The 17,014-nt window shown below is 35.7% G+C and overlaps 1 protein-coding gene across 1 annotated transcript; it reads left to right on the top strand.

Annotated features, from left to right (window-relative positions):
* The first annotated feature begins 794 nt into the window (after positions 1 to 794).
* On the top strand, positions 795 to 7,541 carry LOC147287417 (WD-40 repeat-containing protein MSI4-like). The gene is made up of 15 exons (XM_086239542.1): positions 795 to 1,027; positions 1,489 to 1,552; positions 2,149 to 2,235; positions 2,374 to 2,436; positions 3,427 to 3,492; positions 3,637 to 3,711; positions 4,086 to 4,161; positions 4,387 to 4,612; positions 4,867 to 4,948; positions 5,124 to 5,197; positions 5,337 to 5,448; positions 5,572 to 5,646; positions 6,382 to 6,461; positions 6,908 to 7,007; positions 7,139 to 7,541. The coding sequence occupies exons 1-15, from the start codon at positions 900 to 902 to the stop codon at positions 7,232 to 7,234; spliced, it is 1,404 nt and encodes a 467-aa protein (XP_086095668.1). The 5' UTR covers positions 795 to 899; the 3' UTR covers positions 7,235 to 7,541.
* The last annotated feature ends 9,473 nt before the right edge of the window (positions 7,542 to 17,014 follow it).

The raw sequence follows: 17,014 nt of genomic DNA, 5'->3' as shown, positions 1-17,014 counted from the left end.
TTATCAGCCAACTCCCCTGTTTCCATACTTTCCTTTCAGAGTTTACCACTCTTCATAGCTTCTTGAACTTTTTTTAGGGTATCGCTCCGAGTATATGCTCTCCCGTCCTATGGCTCCGTCCTGGAATCAGGACCTCCCTTTTCCTTTGACCAACAGGTCTTCGAACCAACCCTCGGTAAGCGGTTTCTTTTCTTTCATTCATTGATTGATTGGTTCAAGGCAATGAAATTGCTTGCTTCCCATTCCAAGCCACGCGCCCAGTTGCCCCCCCCCGCCGAGCAATATCTAACCAATATTTTCAAAAATTTATTGCTCGTAAAAGATATGCTCTATCAACTCCTTGACTTTTTGGCTACGTGCCGCCGCTGCTGTTGCTTGTTTTCCCCTTCGAAGGTTCCGCAGGGGAGAAAGGCTCCGGTTCAATCAAACAAGAAAATGAAAAAAAAAAAAAATTTAGCTACTTCCTTAGTAATAGTATTACCAAACATAGTAAAGGGTGATCTTACCAAACGTAGTATGTAAAATTTACAGTTTTTTAAAATAAATAGTAAAGGGTGATCTTACCAAAGTATCTAAAGACTTTTTGAAAATGTTAATGGGCTCTTACAGTTAAGGCCAGGTGGCAAACAACATAAAGGCCCAGTATCCCACGTTCCAACCTACTACAGTACTTTACTTCCATGTAACCGAGTCCACTCGGCTCCTACCCCGAGTCCCAACTCGCTCAACTGCAGCGTGACTCTCTGCTGCATATATATGCTCTCATATAAAACGTACATAAGAGACAGAGAGAGACTGTGCTGTGAGTGTGACCCGTGTCTAGCATTGGCGGGAAAAGCCGAGGCGCACTGCGACCGTCTTAGCGAGAGAGAGAGAGAGAGAGAGAGAGAGAGAGAGAGATGAAGGAGAGAGGGAAAGCTACAGAGCCGTCGGTGAACGAGAGGTACACGCAGTGGAAGTCGCTGGTTCCGGTGCTCTACGACTGGCTCGCCAACCACAATCTCGTCTGGCCTTCTCTCTCTTGCCGGTCCGTACAGTCTCTCTCTCTCTCTCTGCCCCCTAGGGTTTTGTTTTTGTTCTCTCAAATTATGTTTTCGAAAATCTAATCCAGTTTTTTTCATGATTTCGAAAAATGTCGTTAATTGGTTTCATTTTGGTTTAGATGCTGTTTGGATTTGGGGAAAATGTGGGTGAAGTGAAAGAAAAAATCAAACTTTTTGGGGGCAGTGTGTTGGGTTGTTAATTTTTATGCATGTATGTATTGTATAGTGCAGGAATTAATGATTTTGTTTATAGTGAGCTTTTGGAGTTGTGAAATCTTTGTGCGTTTGCGTCGATGCGAGCTAGAGATACTTGTATTTTTGTCACATTGCAAATGTTGCAAAAGGAGATAGATTGAAGCTGCTGAGTTTGATGTTGTGGTGCTTCATTTCTGATTGCACTTTTAAGTAAATATAAGCTGATCATTTGCAGTTTATGTATTTGCAGATGGGGTCCGCAACTAGAGCAAGCCACTTACAAGAATCGTCAGCGTCTTTATCTTTCTGAGCAGGTGTGACGATTTTCTCTCGCACCATCCGAATCTCCATTTTCTGTTTTGATAATGGAAAAGGCATATGTTTTTTTATTTGGAATTTTATCCGAATCTCCATTTTCTGTTTTGATAATGGAAAAGGCATATGTTTTTTTGTTTGGAATTTTCAAACTCTAAAAGGAAGAAAGAAATTACTTATGGAAATGTTGAAATTGTTTGTTTGGAAAAGCAATGAATGAGTCAAGATTACTCATCAGTATAATCACATGTTTACAAACCTGTGTGCCACCGGCATTGCCTTGTTAATCTTTAAACCGTACTTATTAGTGGTTGGTTGGCAATGTGTGACGTAATGTGAACTGATTTCGTCAACTGTCAAGGCTATGCATCCATAGTAAAAATAGTGTTCCCCAAACTCATATCATATAATATATATCAACATGTCATTCTTTTGCATCATGGGCAATTGTGACTACTTTCCTACACATATTGAGTGTTGATATTATGTCAACATGTGATCTTGTTTCTTTTAGATGGTGTATCATCCTCTTTATCTTTGTACTGTGTTTTTTGAAATTTCCTTGGTTTTGCTTACCTTTGTATTTTTTACTCAGACTGATGGCAGTGTTCCAAATACACTAGTCATTGCGAACTGTGAAGTTGTCAAACCTAGGGTTGCAGCTGCAGAGCACATATCACAGGTTATGACACAATGAAAATCTATATGCATCTTTCTTTTCACTGATGCCTTTCTTTCTTTTTTTCCCCTGAACTGATATCCCGTGAATTGTTGGCCCATTTATTGACTGATTATGGTTTTTCTTTTTTGATCTTTACAGTTCAATGAAGAAGCACGCTCTCCTTTTGTCAAAAAGTTTAAAACTATCATACATCCTGGCGAGGTATACAATACATTAAAAGTAACTTTGCTTAGAGTATTTTTGCTTGTGGGAATACTAATGTCTAGAACAGATTGGGTATGTGTTGTGAATAACGTCTAGAAAAGTCTGGTCAAGCTAATACTAGGGAAGTTAATACATCCAAGATGCTTTAAGGATATGTAATTAATCTGCTCATCAATTGCAACCCATAGACTAATGAAAAGATTATGTAGGCCCCCAACCAACTTTCCATTATGTATCCTGACTGAAATGTGCACCACACTTTTAAATGTTCTTTTTGATGCCATTTGAAAAGGAAAGAAAACCCTTAGGTCCTGTTTGGTTCGCGGATTTGGAACTTAGGAATGAGTATGAAATTTCATTACATGTTTGGTAAGCACATTCTTGGGAATGTGTTACGTTTTGCATGGGTATCAGATATCCATGAAGAGAGGAAGTTGAAACCGTTGGGCCCCCTTGGGTTTGCTTTTTCCATCACTTGGGAAAGCATTTATTGTGGGTTCTTATTACCAAATTACCCCCAATATAAGTTACCAAATAAATTTTAAACATAATGAATATTTGAAAACAATTTTTTATTCCTATTACTGCACAAACCGAATATTGGAATGGTAATAATTTCTGGCTACCATTCTCAGCAATTCCAAACATTGGCATGAGAATTATTCATTCTCATCCCCCTGAAATGAGTAGGGGTATGACATTCCCAAAAACTCTATCCTGCGAGCCAAATGGGGACTTAGTGGAAATAAAGAATCAACAACAGCTTGAAGCCTATCTATTGGCTATTGCCATTACCACCTTCTTCTGTGTTGGAAAGCATCCACTTAGATAAACCGACCAATAAAACCACTGCACCAGAAACCCAATAATTCCTTCCCGCCTCCAAAACCAAATTGGTGTAAGCCGATCTCCAAGAAGTTTTCTTTTAATTCTACTGCAATAAAAGGGCCTGGATTTTTGTCAGCAATCTATGGTTATGTTTTGCAGGTGAACCGAATCAGGGAACTCCCACAGAATAGTAAGATAGTGGCCACACACACTGACAGTCCTGATGTAAGCTTTCATTTGTATGTTTTATCCTTTTGAATGAAGGGTATCAAGTATTCAAGGAGTTTTCAGTTAAATTTTTGGATTTTGTATTTTGAAGTTTATACCAGTAGTTTACGAGGTGGATGAATTTTATGATCTTGTAAACAGGTTCTCATTTGGGATATTGAGGCTCAACCTAATCGTCATGCTGTCCTGGGAGCTTCAAATTCTCGTCCAGATCTGGTCTGCCCTGTTCAGAAAACAAAATTTATCCCCCCCCGGGGCTTCAATTCTTCACTTTGATTAATTATTATAAATATTTTTCTGTGTATTTGGTGTATTCCTTACATTCTTTTTATGTAAGCTATTGTTTTACTCTCACATGGTGAATGATTATCTGTTTAAAATTCAAAAGTTTTCAAGTGTATAGCTTTAGATCTGCACCAACTAATGAGCTTCTTAAATCCTTGTAATAGCAATAGCAGTATATGAATACCACCATCGTAATCATCATCACCTAATACTTAAACGAGGATTTATTCATTTCAATAGCTTTGTTAGTCTCTCTCTCCTATTCAGGGTAGGTGCTTAATAAGTTGAATTACATCATGTTGCAGCTATTGACTGGGCATCAAGATAATGCTGAGTTTGCTCTTGCAATGTGCCCCTCTGAACCCTTTGTGCTCTCTGGAGGTTAGGAGTTTCTATTTTACCGTTATATATTTCAGTTTTTCTTTATTTCTTTATGCTGATAAGGCAGGAAACAATGTGTAAAGAAGTATCAATTGAAGCCCAATATCAGTTAGACTGCATAGATTATATTATTCCTTTAATGCACCCATACAAATGAATTACACACAGCATGAGCCATGTTCCTACTTTCCTTGTATCTTCTTAATGGGGAGATCTTTGTGGCAGGGAAGGACAAATCAGTGATTTTGTGGAGTATTCATGATCATATCTCATCTTTAGCATCAGATTCAGGGTCCACAAGGTCTCCAGGATCTGGAGGTGTCAATGCTAAACAAGCCTCTAAGGTTGGTGGGAGTAATGACAAACCCACAGACAGCCCTTCGGTTGAGCCACGGGGTATCTATCAAGGGCATGAAGATACTGTTGAGGATGTGCAGTTCTGCCCATCTAGGTTGGTGTTCATCGATAATCAAATGCATTTCATGTTTCTCCAGCTTGTTTTGTTGGCACTGACACAACTTATGCCCTCTCATGTACTGACAGCTATAACTTTTATAAGTACTTACTTCTTGGAAGTTACCTTGTGAAGATATTTTGGAAAATTTCCAAGTTTCTTTTCCTTTCAAATATGTAGTAGTTTAAGTTGATGGTATTTCCTAAATTTTCTGACGTTCTCTTCTGTTGGTTTCTATTTACGTGTTGTAGTGCACAGGAGTTCTGTAGTGTAGGCGATGATTCTTGCCTCATACTATGGGATGCAAGAGCCAGCTCTAGTCCAGTTGTTAAGGTTCTTTTTCTTTCCCTCAATGTCTATTGGTTTGCCCTTCTGTTTTGTTATTCCTTTATGACATCTATCTTGCACAATATGCCCAATCTGCATTGGATTTACCCTCTCTCTCTCTCTCTCTTCACGTGTATAATGGTGATTTGCATTTCTTGTATATATTCATTTATTTGAGCAGGTTGAGAAAGCTCATGATGCTGACCTTCATTGTGTCGATTGGAATCCTCATGACATCAACCTCATTCTTACAGGGTATCTATATCTATATCTTTAATGATTTACCCGTTTATAAACTTTACTGTCCTGGCCATGATCTTTAAAGTTGCTGGTTTGACATTTTATGTTTCTGCATCTATCTCAAAAAAGAGTTATTTAACATGAAAGCCATTAGGTCTGCTGATAATACTGTTTGCATGTTTGACCGCCGGAATCTCACTTGTGGACGAGTTGGATCACCCATTCATAAATTTGAGGGCCACAATGCAGCTGTCCTCTGTGTACAGGTACCAGGAAAATCTTCTGGCTTATTTTATTAACTTTATAACTGCTTGTTGCTTTTTATCACAGTTTTCATGGAATACATTTGTTCTTTTTCTTTTTGGTGCTATGATTTGTTGCTGTTCCAGTGGTCTCCTGACAAGTCATCAGTCTTTGGAAGTTCTGCTGAGGATGGCATATTAAACATCTGGGATCATGAAAAGGTGTGAAGCCATACATAATCTTCTGTGTTTCTGCTTATGATGCATGCGGCTTTCTGTCTTTGGTGAAACCAATTCTTGAGCATACAAATTCTGGAATAAAGCTGTCCTATTGTTGATTTATATTTAAATTATAGTACTGTTATTTGTACTATATTTAAGCTGAAACAATCAAATGAAAGTTGATGCTCTTCATCTTCCTTTTTTTTTTTTTTTTTTTTTTTTTTTTTCAAATATTAAATTCCACCGGGTCTTTGACCTCATTTTCTTGTAGCTCTTACCTTTTCAACAAATGGAACCCCTTTTTCTTATTATTTTCAGGAGGATAACAATGTTCTCTGGATGAACCACAATCTAAAAGACCTTTATTTTTCTCTAAATTTCATTATATATACACATATTTCTAGGTTACTCTCTTTATTCTTGTGTTGACATTGTTACATCATCAGACCAAAAAAAGAGAGGACATTGTTACATCATATGTAGCATTTAATACCTATTTGTTGCATTATATGTACTAGCAGTAAAGTATTTTCCATTTGAAAACTCTGTTCTGGTCCTTTTTGTGATCATAACATCAAAGAAGAATAAGGACATTATATGGGAAGTAAGGTTTGCAAGCAAAATAAAAATTTTTGGTGTAAAATGTGGAAGAATATTAAAAGAAATTGTTGCTATTCATTAAGTCTCTCTTACCTGTGCCATCAAATAAGAAAAACTCTATTGACTGCCTTTCAGATTGGTAAGACACAAGACTCTGTTGGATCAAAGGTGCCAAATACTCCTCCAGGGTTGTTCTTCCGACATGCTGGTCATAGGTATGTATGATCTATATACATGTGATAAGGAGATTGCAAGTGATACCAATGGAGATAAGATGATTTAACAAATGCATGCTTGGCTACCTTTCATTGTAAGCAAACTAGTTGAGGGAGATCTGTCTGTATGATGATGTCGACGGCTAACTCCTTAGTCCTGACCATGCATGTATACAGATTACATATATTCACATATGCATGTGCAACTGCTTAACTGAAATTATGTATTATCATTTCTAGGAAAACTTGGGATTCATGTGAGGCAATTTTAGGAAAACTTGGAATTGTAGATTATCATCTGTTACAATTGACCTTGCTAAATTTTTAAAGAATAATTAATTGGATAATTATGTAGAAATACTAATGTTGGGGAAGCAACTGATACCTTCTATTGTTTCCTTAACAATACTTCCATTTACTGTATTTAGTTTGGTATATGTATGTAGGGACAAGGTTGTTGACTTCCATTGGAATGCATCTGATCCGTGGACAATTGTTAGTGTCTCTGATGATTGTGAAAGTACTGGAGGAGGTGGTACACTGCAGGTAATCAGTCTCTTTCATGTTTTTCTTAGATGTTCATTTTGCCTAAATACATAAAAAGGGGAAGGGGGGGTAGCTTGATGTCTATATCTTTCAGTAGGATTCATGAATGGTTATTTTTTATGGTGATGCAGATATGGCGGATGATGGATTTGATATACAGGCCGGAGGAAGAGGTGCTGGCGGAGCTGGAAAAGTTCAAATCTCACTTGTTGACATGCTCTGCATGATGTCTTCAGAAAATCTTATGTTGGACAAATTAAACTGATTTCTTTTTTTAATCCTTTGAATCCATCTTAAGAAACGGAGAAAGAAAAATTAAATTTCTGGTTTTAGTTGGTTCGTTAGTTGTTTCTATATGACTGGTTTCGTTTGGTGTAGCAGTAAAGTAGTAACATTTCCTTTCAATAGAACTTAGAAGTTAGAGCAGGTGTAGCTAGCTTGTCCTCGCTCTTCCATATTGATGGTTATCTTAATTTTAAAGCAATAATATTTTTATATTTATGAATTTCAATTATTATTTGATGGGGTTAGTGACATGACAATATCTTATTTGTTAAATTAAAATTTAAAGTGTGCTCAAATATTGACAAATAGAACATTGTCATGGTAGTCAGAATTTGTTTTTATATCGCTAACATTTAATTAATGGTAGTTAATTTTTTATGAGCTGTGGAGGTGCTACCCGATGTTTGCTTAATTAAGAAGAAAGAAGAGAGGGTTAGCATTTATTAAATGAAAAAGCAACTAACTGCTTAATTTTTTCAGATTAGTACTATGTAGCAACCAACTGCAACCAAAGAGTGTTCGCTTTTGCCAAACTCTATGGTACAACATGTAGATGATATGTCAATTTGATTTGATTTTAATTTAATTTATTGTTAATCGAATATACATTTTAAGACTTTGCTACACAGTATATTAATAAAATGAAAATTAAATGGTATGATTTGTGAATCGTCTAAACATGATTTGTAATGTCATTAGGTATAATTTGAAATACACAAAGAATACAAATATGTTAAATTTCTCGAATTATGAATTAAAATTCTCAACGAACGACTTAGGATGCCTTAAGGAAAGACTTCAGATACCTTAAAGGAACAACTTGCGAAACTCTAGGGTATGACTTGAGAAACGTTAAAATATGACTTGAAATGTCACTATGTACAATTTAAAATGCATCAATGGTATAAACATTTAAAACCCCTCGATTTACAAACCAAATATTTCAATTAACGACATGGAATGCCCTAAGGAACAACTCCAAATACCCTAAGGAACGACTTGAAAAACTCTAGGCTCTGACTTGGGAACCGTCAAAATATGACTTGGAATGTCAGTAAGTACAATTTGAAATACACAAAGGGTATAAACATTTAAAAACCCTCGAGTTACGAATTGAAATTCTCAAGGAACTACTTGAAATGCCTTAATGAAGACTTTAGATGCCCTAAGAAACGACTTGAGAAACTCTTGATGACTTGGGAACCGTCAAAACATGAGTTGCAATGTCACTTGGTACAATTTTAAATACACCTAAGGTATATAACTTTTAAAATCTCTCGAGTTACGAACTGAATTTCTCATAGAACGACCTGAGATGTCCTAAGTAACGACTTCAGATGCCCTAAAAAACAACTTGAGAAATTTTAGAATATGACTTGGAAACAATCAAAACATGATTTGAAATGTCACTAGGGACAATTTGAAATGCATCAGAGGTATAAACATTGTAAGGGTATAAACATTTAAAATAGCTTGAGTTACGAATTGAAATTCTCAATGAACGACTTGGGATGTCCTACGGAATGACTTCAGATGCCTTAAGGAATGACTTAAGAAATTCTTGGGTATGACTTGGGAACCGTCAAAATATGACTAGGAATTTCACTAGGTACAATTTGAAATGCACCAAGGGTATAAACATTTAAAATCTCTTGAGTTATGAACTTAAATGCACAACAAACGACTTAAGATTCTCTAAGAAACGACTTCAGATGTCCTAAGGAACGACTTGAGAAACTCTTGGGTATGACTTGGGAACCGTCAAAACATGAGTTTGAATGTCACTTGGTACAATTTTAAATGCACATAGGGTATAAACATTTAAAATCCCTCGAGTTACGAACTGAAATTCTCAAGAAACGAATTGGGATGCTTTAAGGAACGACTTCAAATGCCCTAAAAGTGACTTATGAAAATCTATGGTATGACTTGGGAAACGTCAAAACATGACTTAGAATGTTACTAGGTACAATTTGAAATGCACCAAGAGTATAAACATTTAAAATTCTTCGAGTTACGAATTGAAATGCTCAATGAACGACTGAGGATGTCCGAAGGAATGACTTTAGATGCCTTAAGGAACGACTTTAGAAACTCTAGGGTATGACTTGAGAACCGTCAAAACATGACTTGGAATACAATTTGAAATGTACAAAGGGTATAAAAATTTAAAATTTCTCGAGTTACGAACTGAAATTCTTAAGCAACGACTTGAGATGACCTAAAAAACGAGTTCAGATGTCCTAAGGAACGACTTGAGAAACTCTAGGGTCAGACTTTGGAACCGTCAAAACATGACTTGGAATACAATTTGAAATGCACCAAGGGTATAAACATTTAAAATCTCTTAAGTTACGAACTTAAATTCACAAGAAAAAATTTGAGATGCTCTAATGAACGACTTCAGATGTCCTAAAGAACGACTTGAGAAACTCTTGGGTATGACTTGAGAACCGTCAAAACATGAGTTGGAATGTCACTTGGTACAATTTTAAATGCACATAGGGTATAAGCATTTAAAATCCCTCCAGTTACGAACTGAAATTCTCAACGAACGAATTTGTATGCCTTAAGGAACGACTTCAGATGCCCTAAGAACGATTTGTGAAACTATGTAGTATGACTTGGGAAATGTCAAAACATGACTTAGAATGTGACTAGGTACAATTTGAAATGCACCAAGGGTATAAACATTTAAAATCCCTCAAGTTACGAACTGAAATGCTCAAGGAATGATTTAGGATGTCCTAAGGAACAACTTGAGATGTCTTAAAGAACGACTTTAAAAACTCTAGGGTATGACTTGACAACTGTCAAAACATGACTTGGAATACAATTTGAAATGCACCAAGGGTATAAACATTTGAAATCTCTCAAATTACAAACTAAAATTCTTAAGGAACGACTTGGGATACCTTAAGGAACGACTTAAGAAAATCTAGGGTATACTTGAGAAACATCAAAACAGGACTTGTTAAAATTTGAAATGCACTAAGGGTATAAACATTTAAAACCCTTCGAATTACAAACTAAAATTTTCAATTAACGACTTAGAGTACCCTAAGGAATGACTGGAGATGCCATAAGAAACGACTTAAGAAACTTTAGGGTATAACTTGGGAATCGTCAAAACATGATTTGGAATTTCACTAAGTACAATTTGAAATGCACCAAAGATATAAACATTTAAAAAACCTCGAGTTACGAATTGAAATGCTCAAGGAACGACTTGTTATGTCCTAAGGAACGACTTTAGATGCCCTAAGGAACGACTTGAGAAACTCTAGGGTATGACTTGGGAACCGTCAAACCATGAGTTGAATTGTCACTTTGTACAATTTAAATGCACATAGGGTATAAATATTTAAAATCTCTCGAGTTACGAACTAAAATTTTCAAACAACGAATTCGATTGCCTTAAGTAACGACTTTAGATGCCCCAAGAACGACTTGTGAAACTCTATGGTATGACATGAGAAACGTCAAAACATTACTTGAAATGTCACTAGGTATAATTTGAAATGCACCAAGGGTATAACCATTTTAAATCTCTCGAGTTACGAACTGAAATGCTCAAGGAACGACTTGGGATGTTCTAAGGAACGACTTTAGATGCCCTAAGGAACGATTTGAGATACTATAGGATATGACTTGATAACCGTCAAAACATGACTTGAAATACAATTTGAAATGCACCAAGGGTGTAAACATTTAAAATCTCTCGAGTTACAAACTAAAATACTAAAGGAACAACTTGAGATGCCTTAAGGAAAGACTTTCGATGCCCTAATAAACGACTTGAGAAACTTTAGGGTATGACTTGGGAACTGTCAAAACATGAATTGAAATGTCACTTGGTAAAATTTTAAATGCACATAGGATATAAATATTTAAAATCACTCGAGTTACGAATTGAAATTCTCAATGAACGAATTTGGATGCCTTAAGGAACGACTTCAGATGTCCCAAGAACGACTTGTGAAACTCTATGGTATGACATAGGAAACATCAAAACATGACTTGAGAAACGTCAAAATAAGACTTGGGAAACGTCAAAACATAACTTGGAATGTCACTAGGTACAATTTGAAATGCACCAAAGGTATAAACATTTAAAATCCCTCGAGTTACGAACTGAAATGCTTAAGGAACGACTTGAGATGTCTTAAAGAACGACTTTAGATGCCCTATGTAACGACTTGAGAAATTATAGGGTATGACTTGGAAACTCTCAAAACATGACTTGAAATTCAATTTGAAATACACCAAGAGTATAAACATTTGAAATCCCTCGAGTTACGAACTGAAATTCTCAAGGAACGACTTCAGATGCCCTAAGAAACGACTTCAGATTTCCTAAAGAACGACTTGAGAAACTTTCGGGTATGACTTTAGGGTTTATGGTTTAGATTTTAAACTTTCCTAAACCCTATGACTTGGGAACCATCAAAACCTGACTTAGAATACAATTTGAAATGCACCAAGGGTATAAATATTAAAAATCTCTTGAGTTACGAACTTAAATTCATAAAAATGACTTGACATGCTCTAAGTAACGAATTTAGATGTCCTAAGGAACGACTTGAGATACTTTGGATATGACTTTGAAACCGTCAACACATGAGTTGGAATGTCATTTCGTACAATTTTAAATGCACATAGGATATAAATATTTAAAATCCCTCAAGTTGCGAACTGAAATTCTTAAAGAACAAATTTGTATGCCTTAAGGAATGACTTGTGAAACTCTTGGGTATGACTTGAGAACCGTCAAAATATGAGTTGGAATTTTACTAGGTAAAATTTGAAATGCACTAAAGGTATAAACGTTTAAAATCTCTCGAGTGACGAACTGAAATGCTCGAGGAACGACTTGAGATGTCTTAAGGAACGACTTTAGAAACTCTATGGTATGACTTGGGAACCGTCAAAACATGACCTGGAATACAATTTAAAATGCACAAAGGGTATAAACATTTGAAATCCCTCAAGTTACGAACTGAAATTTTCAAGGAACGACTTAGGATGCCCTAAGGAATGACTTCAGATGTTCTAAGGAACGACTTGAGAAACTGTAGAACAACCGTCAAAACATGACTTGGAATACAATTTGAAATACACAAAAAGTATAAACATTTAAAATTTCTTGAGTTACGAACTTAAATTCACAAGAAACGACTTGGGATGCCTGAGGAACGACATCAGATGCCTTAATGAACGAATTGAAAAACTCTAGGGTATGACTTGAGAAACGTAAAAACATGACTTGTTATGTCACTAGGTACAATTTGAAATGCACCAAGGGTATAAACATTTAAAACCCCTCAAGTTACAAACTAATTTTTCAACTAACAACTTGGAATGCCTTAAGGAATGACTGGAGATGCCCTAAGGAACGACTTTAGAAACTCTATGGTATGACTTTAAAATCGTCAAAACATTACTTGAAATGTCACTAGATACAATTTGAAATGCACCAAGGGTATAAACATTTAAAATCTCTCGTGTTACGACTTCAGGAATAAACATTTGGGATGTCTGAAGGTATGACTTCAGATGCCCTAAAGAATGACTTAAGAAACTCTAGGGTGTGACTTGGAAATCGTCAAAATATGATTTGGAATGTCTCTAGGCCCAATTTGAAATGTATCATGGGTATAAACATTTAAAATAGCTTGAGTTACGAATTGAAATTCTCAATGAACGACTTGGGATGTCCTACAGAATGACTTCAGATGCTTGAAGGAACGACTTGAGAAATGTTTGGGTATGACTTGGGAACCGTCAAAATATAACTTGAAATGTCACTAGATACATTTGAAATACACCAAGGGCATAAACATTTAAAATCTCTTAAGTTACGAACTTAAATTCACAAGAAACGATTTGAGATTCTCTAAGGAACGACTTTTGATGTCCTAAGGAACAACTTGTGAAACTCTTGAGTATGACTTGGGAATCGTCAAAATATGAGTTGAAATGTCATTTGGTACAATTTTAAATGCACATAGGATATAAACATTTAAAATTCCTCTAGTTACGAACTGAAATTCTCAATGAACGAATTCGGATGCCTTAAGGAAAGACTTCAGAAGCCCTAAGAACGATTTGTGAAACTCTATGGTATTACTTGGGAAATGTCAAAACATGACTTGAAATGTGACTAGGTACAATTTGAAATGCACCAAGGGTATAAACATTTAAAATCCCTCGAGTTATGAACTGAAATGCTCAAGGAACGATTTGAGATGTCTTGAAGAACGACTTGTGATGTTTTAAGGAACGAGTTTAGAAACTTTAGGGTATGACTTGGGAACAGTCAAAACATGACTTGGAATACAATTTGAAATGCACCAAGGGTATAAACATTTAAAATCCCTCGAATTACGAACTAAAATTCTGAATGAACGATTTGGGATGCCTTAAGGAACGACTACAAATGCCTTAAGAAACGACTTAAGAAACTCTAGGGTATGACTTGAGAAACGTCATAACAGGACTTGTTATGTCACTAGGTACAATTTAAAATGCACCAATGGTATAAAAATTTAAAACCTCTCGAATTACAAACTGAAATTTTCAATTAACGACTTGGAATACCCTAAGAAATGACTGAAGATGCCCTAAGGAACGACTTAAGAAACTCTAGGGTATGACTTGGGAATCGTCAAAACATGACTTGAAATTTCAATAGATACAATTTAAAATGCACCAAAGGTATAAACATTTTAAATCTCTCGAGTTACGAACTGAAATGCTCAAGGAACGACTTGTTATATCCTAAGGAACGACTTGTTATACTCTAAGGAACGACTTGTTATACTCTAAGGAACGACATGAGAAACTCTAGGGTATGACTTGAGAACCGTCAAAACATGAGTTGAAATGTCACTTTGTACAATTTTAAATGCACATAGGGTATAAATATTTAAAATGTCTTGAGTTACAAACTTAAATTCACAAGAAACGATTTGAGATACTCTAAGAATGACTTCAGATGTGCTAAAGAACGATTTCATAAACTCTTGGGTATGATTTGGGATCCGTCAAAACATGAGTTGAAATGTCACTTGGTACAATTTTAAATGCACATAGGGTATAAACATTTAAAATCCCTCGAATTACGAACTGAAATTCTCAAGGAACGAATTCGGATGCCTTAAGGAACAACTTCAGATGCCCTAAGAAAGACTTGTGATATTCTTGGTATGACTTGGAAACCGTCAAAACATGAGTTGAAATGTCACTTGGTACAATTTTAAATGCACATAGAGTATAAACATTAAAAATCTCTGGAGTTACGAACTGAAATTATCAAGAAACGAATTCAGATGCCTTAAAGAATGACTTGTGAAACTCTATGGTATGACTTGGAAAACGTCAAAACATGACTTGGAATGTCACTAGGTACAATTTGAAATGCACCAAGGAAATAAATTTTCAAAATCATTCGAGTTACGAATTGAAATGCTCAAGGAATGACTTGAGATGTCCAAATGAACGACTTTAGAAATTCTAGGGTATGACTTGTGAACCGTCAAAACATGACTTGAAACACAATTTGAAATACACCAAGGGTATAAACATTTGAAATCTCCCGAGTTACAAATTGAAATTCTCAAGGAACGACTTCCGTTGCCCTAAAAAACGACTTGAGAAACTCCACAGTATGACTTGGGAACCGTCAGAACATGAATTAGAATGTCACTTAGTAAAATTTTAAATGCACATAAGATATAAATATTTAAAATCACTTGAGTTAAGAATTGAAATTCTCAAAGAACGACTTTTGATACCCCAAGAACGATTTGTGAAACTCTTTGGTATGACTTAGGAAACAACAAAACATGACTTGAGAAACGTTAAAACATGACTTGGAATGTCACTACGTACAATTTGAAATGCACCAAAGGTATATACATTTAAAATCCCTCGAGTTACGAACTGAAATGGTTAAGGAATGACTTGGGATGTCCTAAAGAACGACTTTAGATGCCCTATGGAACGACTTGAGAAATTCTAGGGTATGACTTGGAAACTTTCAAACATGACTTGGAATTCAATTTGAAATGCACCCAGGGTATAAACATTTGAAATTCCTCGAGTTACGAACTGAAATTCTCAAGGAACGACTTGCGATGCCCTAATGAACGACTTCAAATTTCCTAATGAACGACTTGAGAAACTATAGGGTATGACTTGGGAACCGTCAAAACCTGACTTGGATACAATTCGAAATGCACCAAGAGTATAAACATTAAAAATCTCTTGAGTTACGAATTTAAATTTATAAGAAATGACTTGAGCTGCTCTAAGGAACGAATTTAGATGTCCTAATGAACGACTTGAGATGGTCTTGCGTTTGACTTGGAAACCGTTATTACATGAGTTGGAATGTCACTTGGTACAATTTTAAATGCACATAGGGTATAAACATTTAAAATCTCTCGAGTTGCGAACTGAAATTCACAAGGAACGAATTCGGATGCCTTAAGGAACGATTTCAAATGCCCTCTAAACGACTTGTGATATTCTTGGGTATGACTTGGGAACCGTCAAAACATGAGTTAGAATGTCACTTGATACAATTTTAAATGCACATAGGGTATAAACATTTAAAATCCCTCGAGTTACGAACTGAAATTATCAAGAAACGAATTCGGATGCCTTAAGGAATAACTTCAGATGCCCTAAGAACGACTTGTGAAACTCTATGGTATGACTTGGGAAACGTCAAAACATGACTTGGAATGTCAATAAGTACAATTTGAAATGCACTAAGGAAATAAATTTATAAAATCTTTCGAGTTACGAACTGAAATGCTCAAGGAAAGACTTGAGATGTCCAAAGGAACGAATTTAGAAATTCTAGGGTATGACTTGTGAACCGTCAAAACATGACTTGGAATACAATTTGAAATACACCAAGGGTATAAACATTTGAAATCTCTCGAGTTACGAACTGAAATTCTCAAGGAACGACTTGAGATGACTTAAGAAACGACTTTCGATGTCCTAAGAAACGACTTGAGAAATTCTAGGGTATAACTTGGGAACCGTCAAAACATGAATTGGAATGTCTGTAATGTTAAAAAATAATAATAATAATAATAGTAATAATAATAATATTTATGGGCTTTAAAATTGGGTTAAATTTCTAAGTTTGGGCTTTAGCCCAATTGTTTTACAAGAGATTAAAAGGCCAACTAAAAAAAAAAAAAATTGAATGGATTTGAAGATAATACCAATGTCCATTCCCTTAATTACATATACATAAGCTTTGACACATAAATCGTGATCAATGGTTTTGATTCTTCTTAGAGGGATGAGTCACCTTTAGGCAATGATGAGAGCCAATTACCATAACCAGATTTGAGCCAACAATTTGTTACTCCAACCAACAAGTTGGATTATAAATAAAGGGCTTTGGTGTGAAGAGCTCACACTTAAGGAAGCAACGAAGAAAAAAAAACAGAGAAAAAGAGGGAGAGAGAGAGAGAGAGAGAGAGAGAGTGAGAGAGAGTGAGAGAGAGAGAGAAGAGAGAGTGAACTGGAAAGGGACAGAAAGGGGAGGGAAGAAACTTGAGAAGGAATCACAAGTTTTAGCCTCTTTTTAACTCCAAAGGACAGGAAGGAAGACTCGAACACATAGGAACAGACCAAGAAGGAACTCGTGCTCAAGAAATTAAGGTAGGGTCTCTATTTCCTCAATGATTGGACTA

The sequence above is a fragment of the Dryas octopetala genome, chromosome 4 (assembly GCF_963921425.1).
Source record: "Dryas octopetala chromosome 4, drDryOcto1.1, whole genome shotgun sequence".
NCBI classification, from domain to species: domain Eukaryota; kingdom Viridiplantae; phylum Streptophyta; class Magnoliopsida; order Rosales; family Rosaceae; genus Dryas; species Dryas octopetala.
The sequence above is the reverse complement of the archived record's forward strand: the minus strand, read 5'-3'. Positions and strand labels throughout refer to the sequence as shown.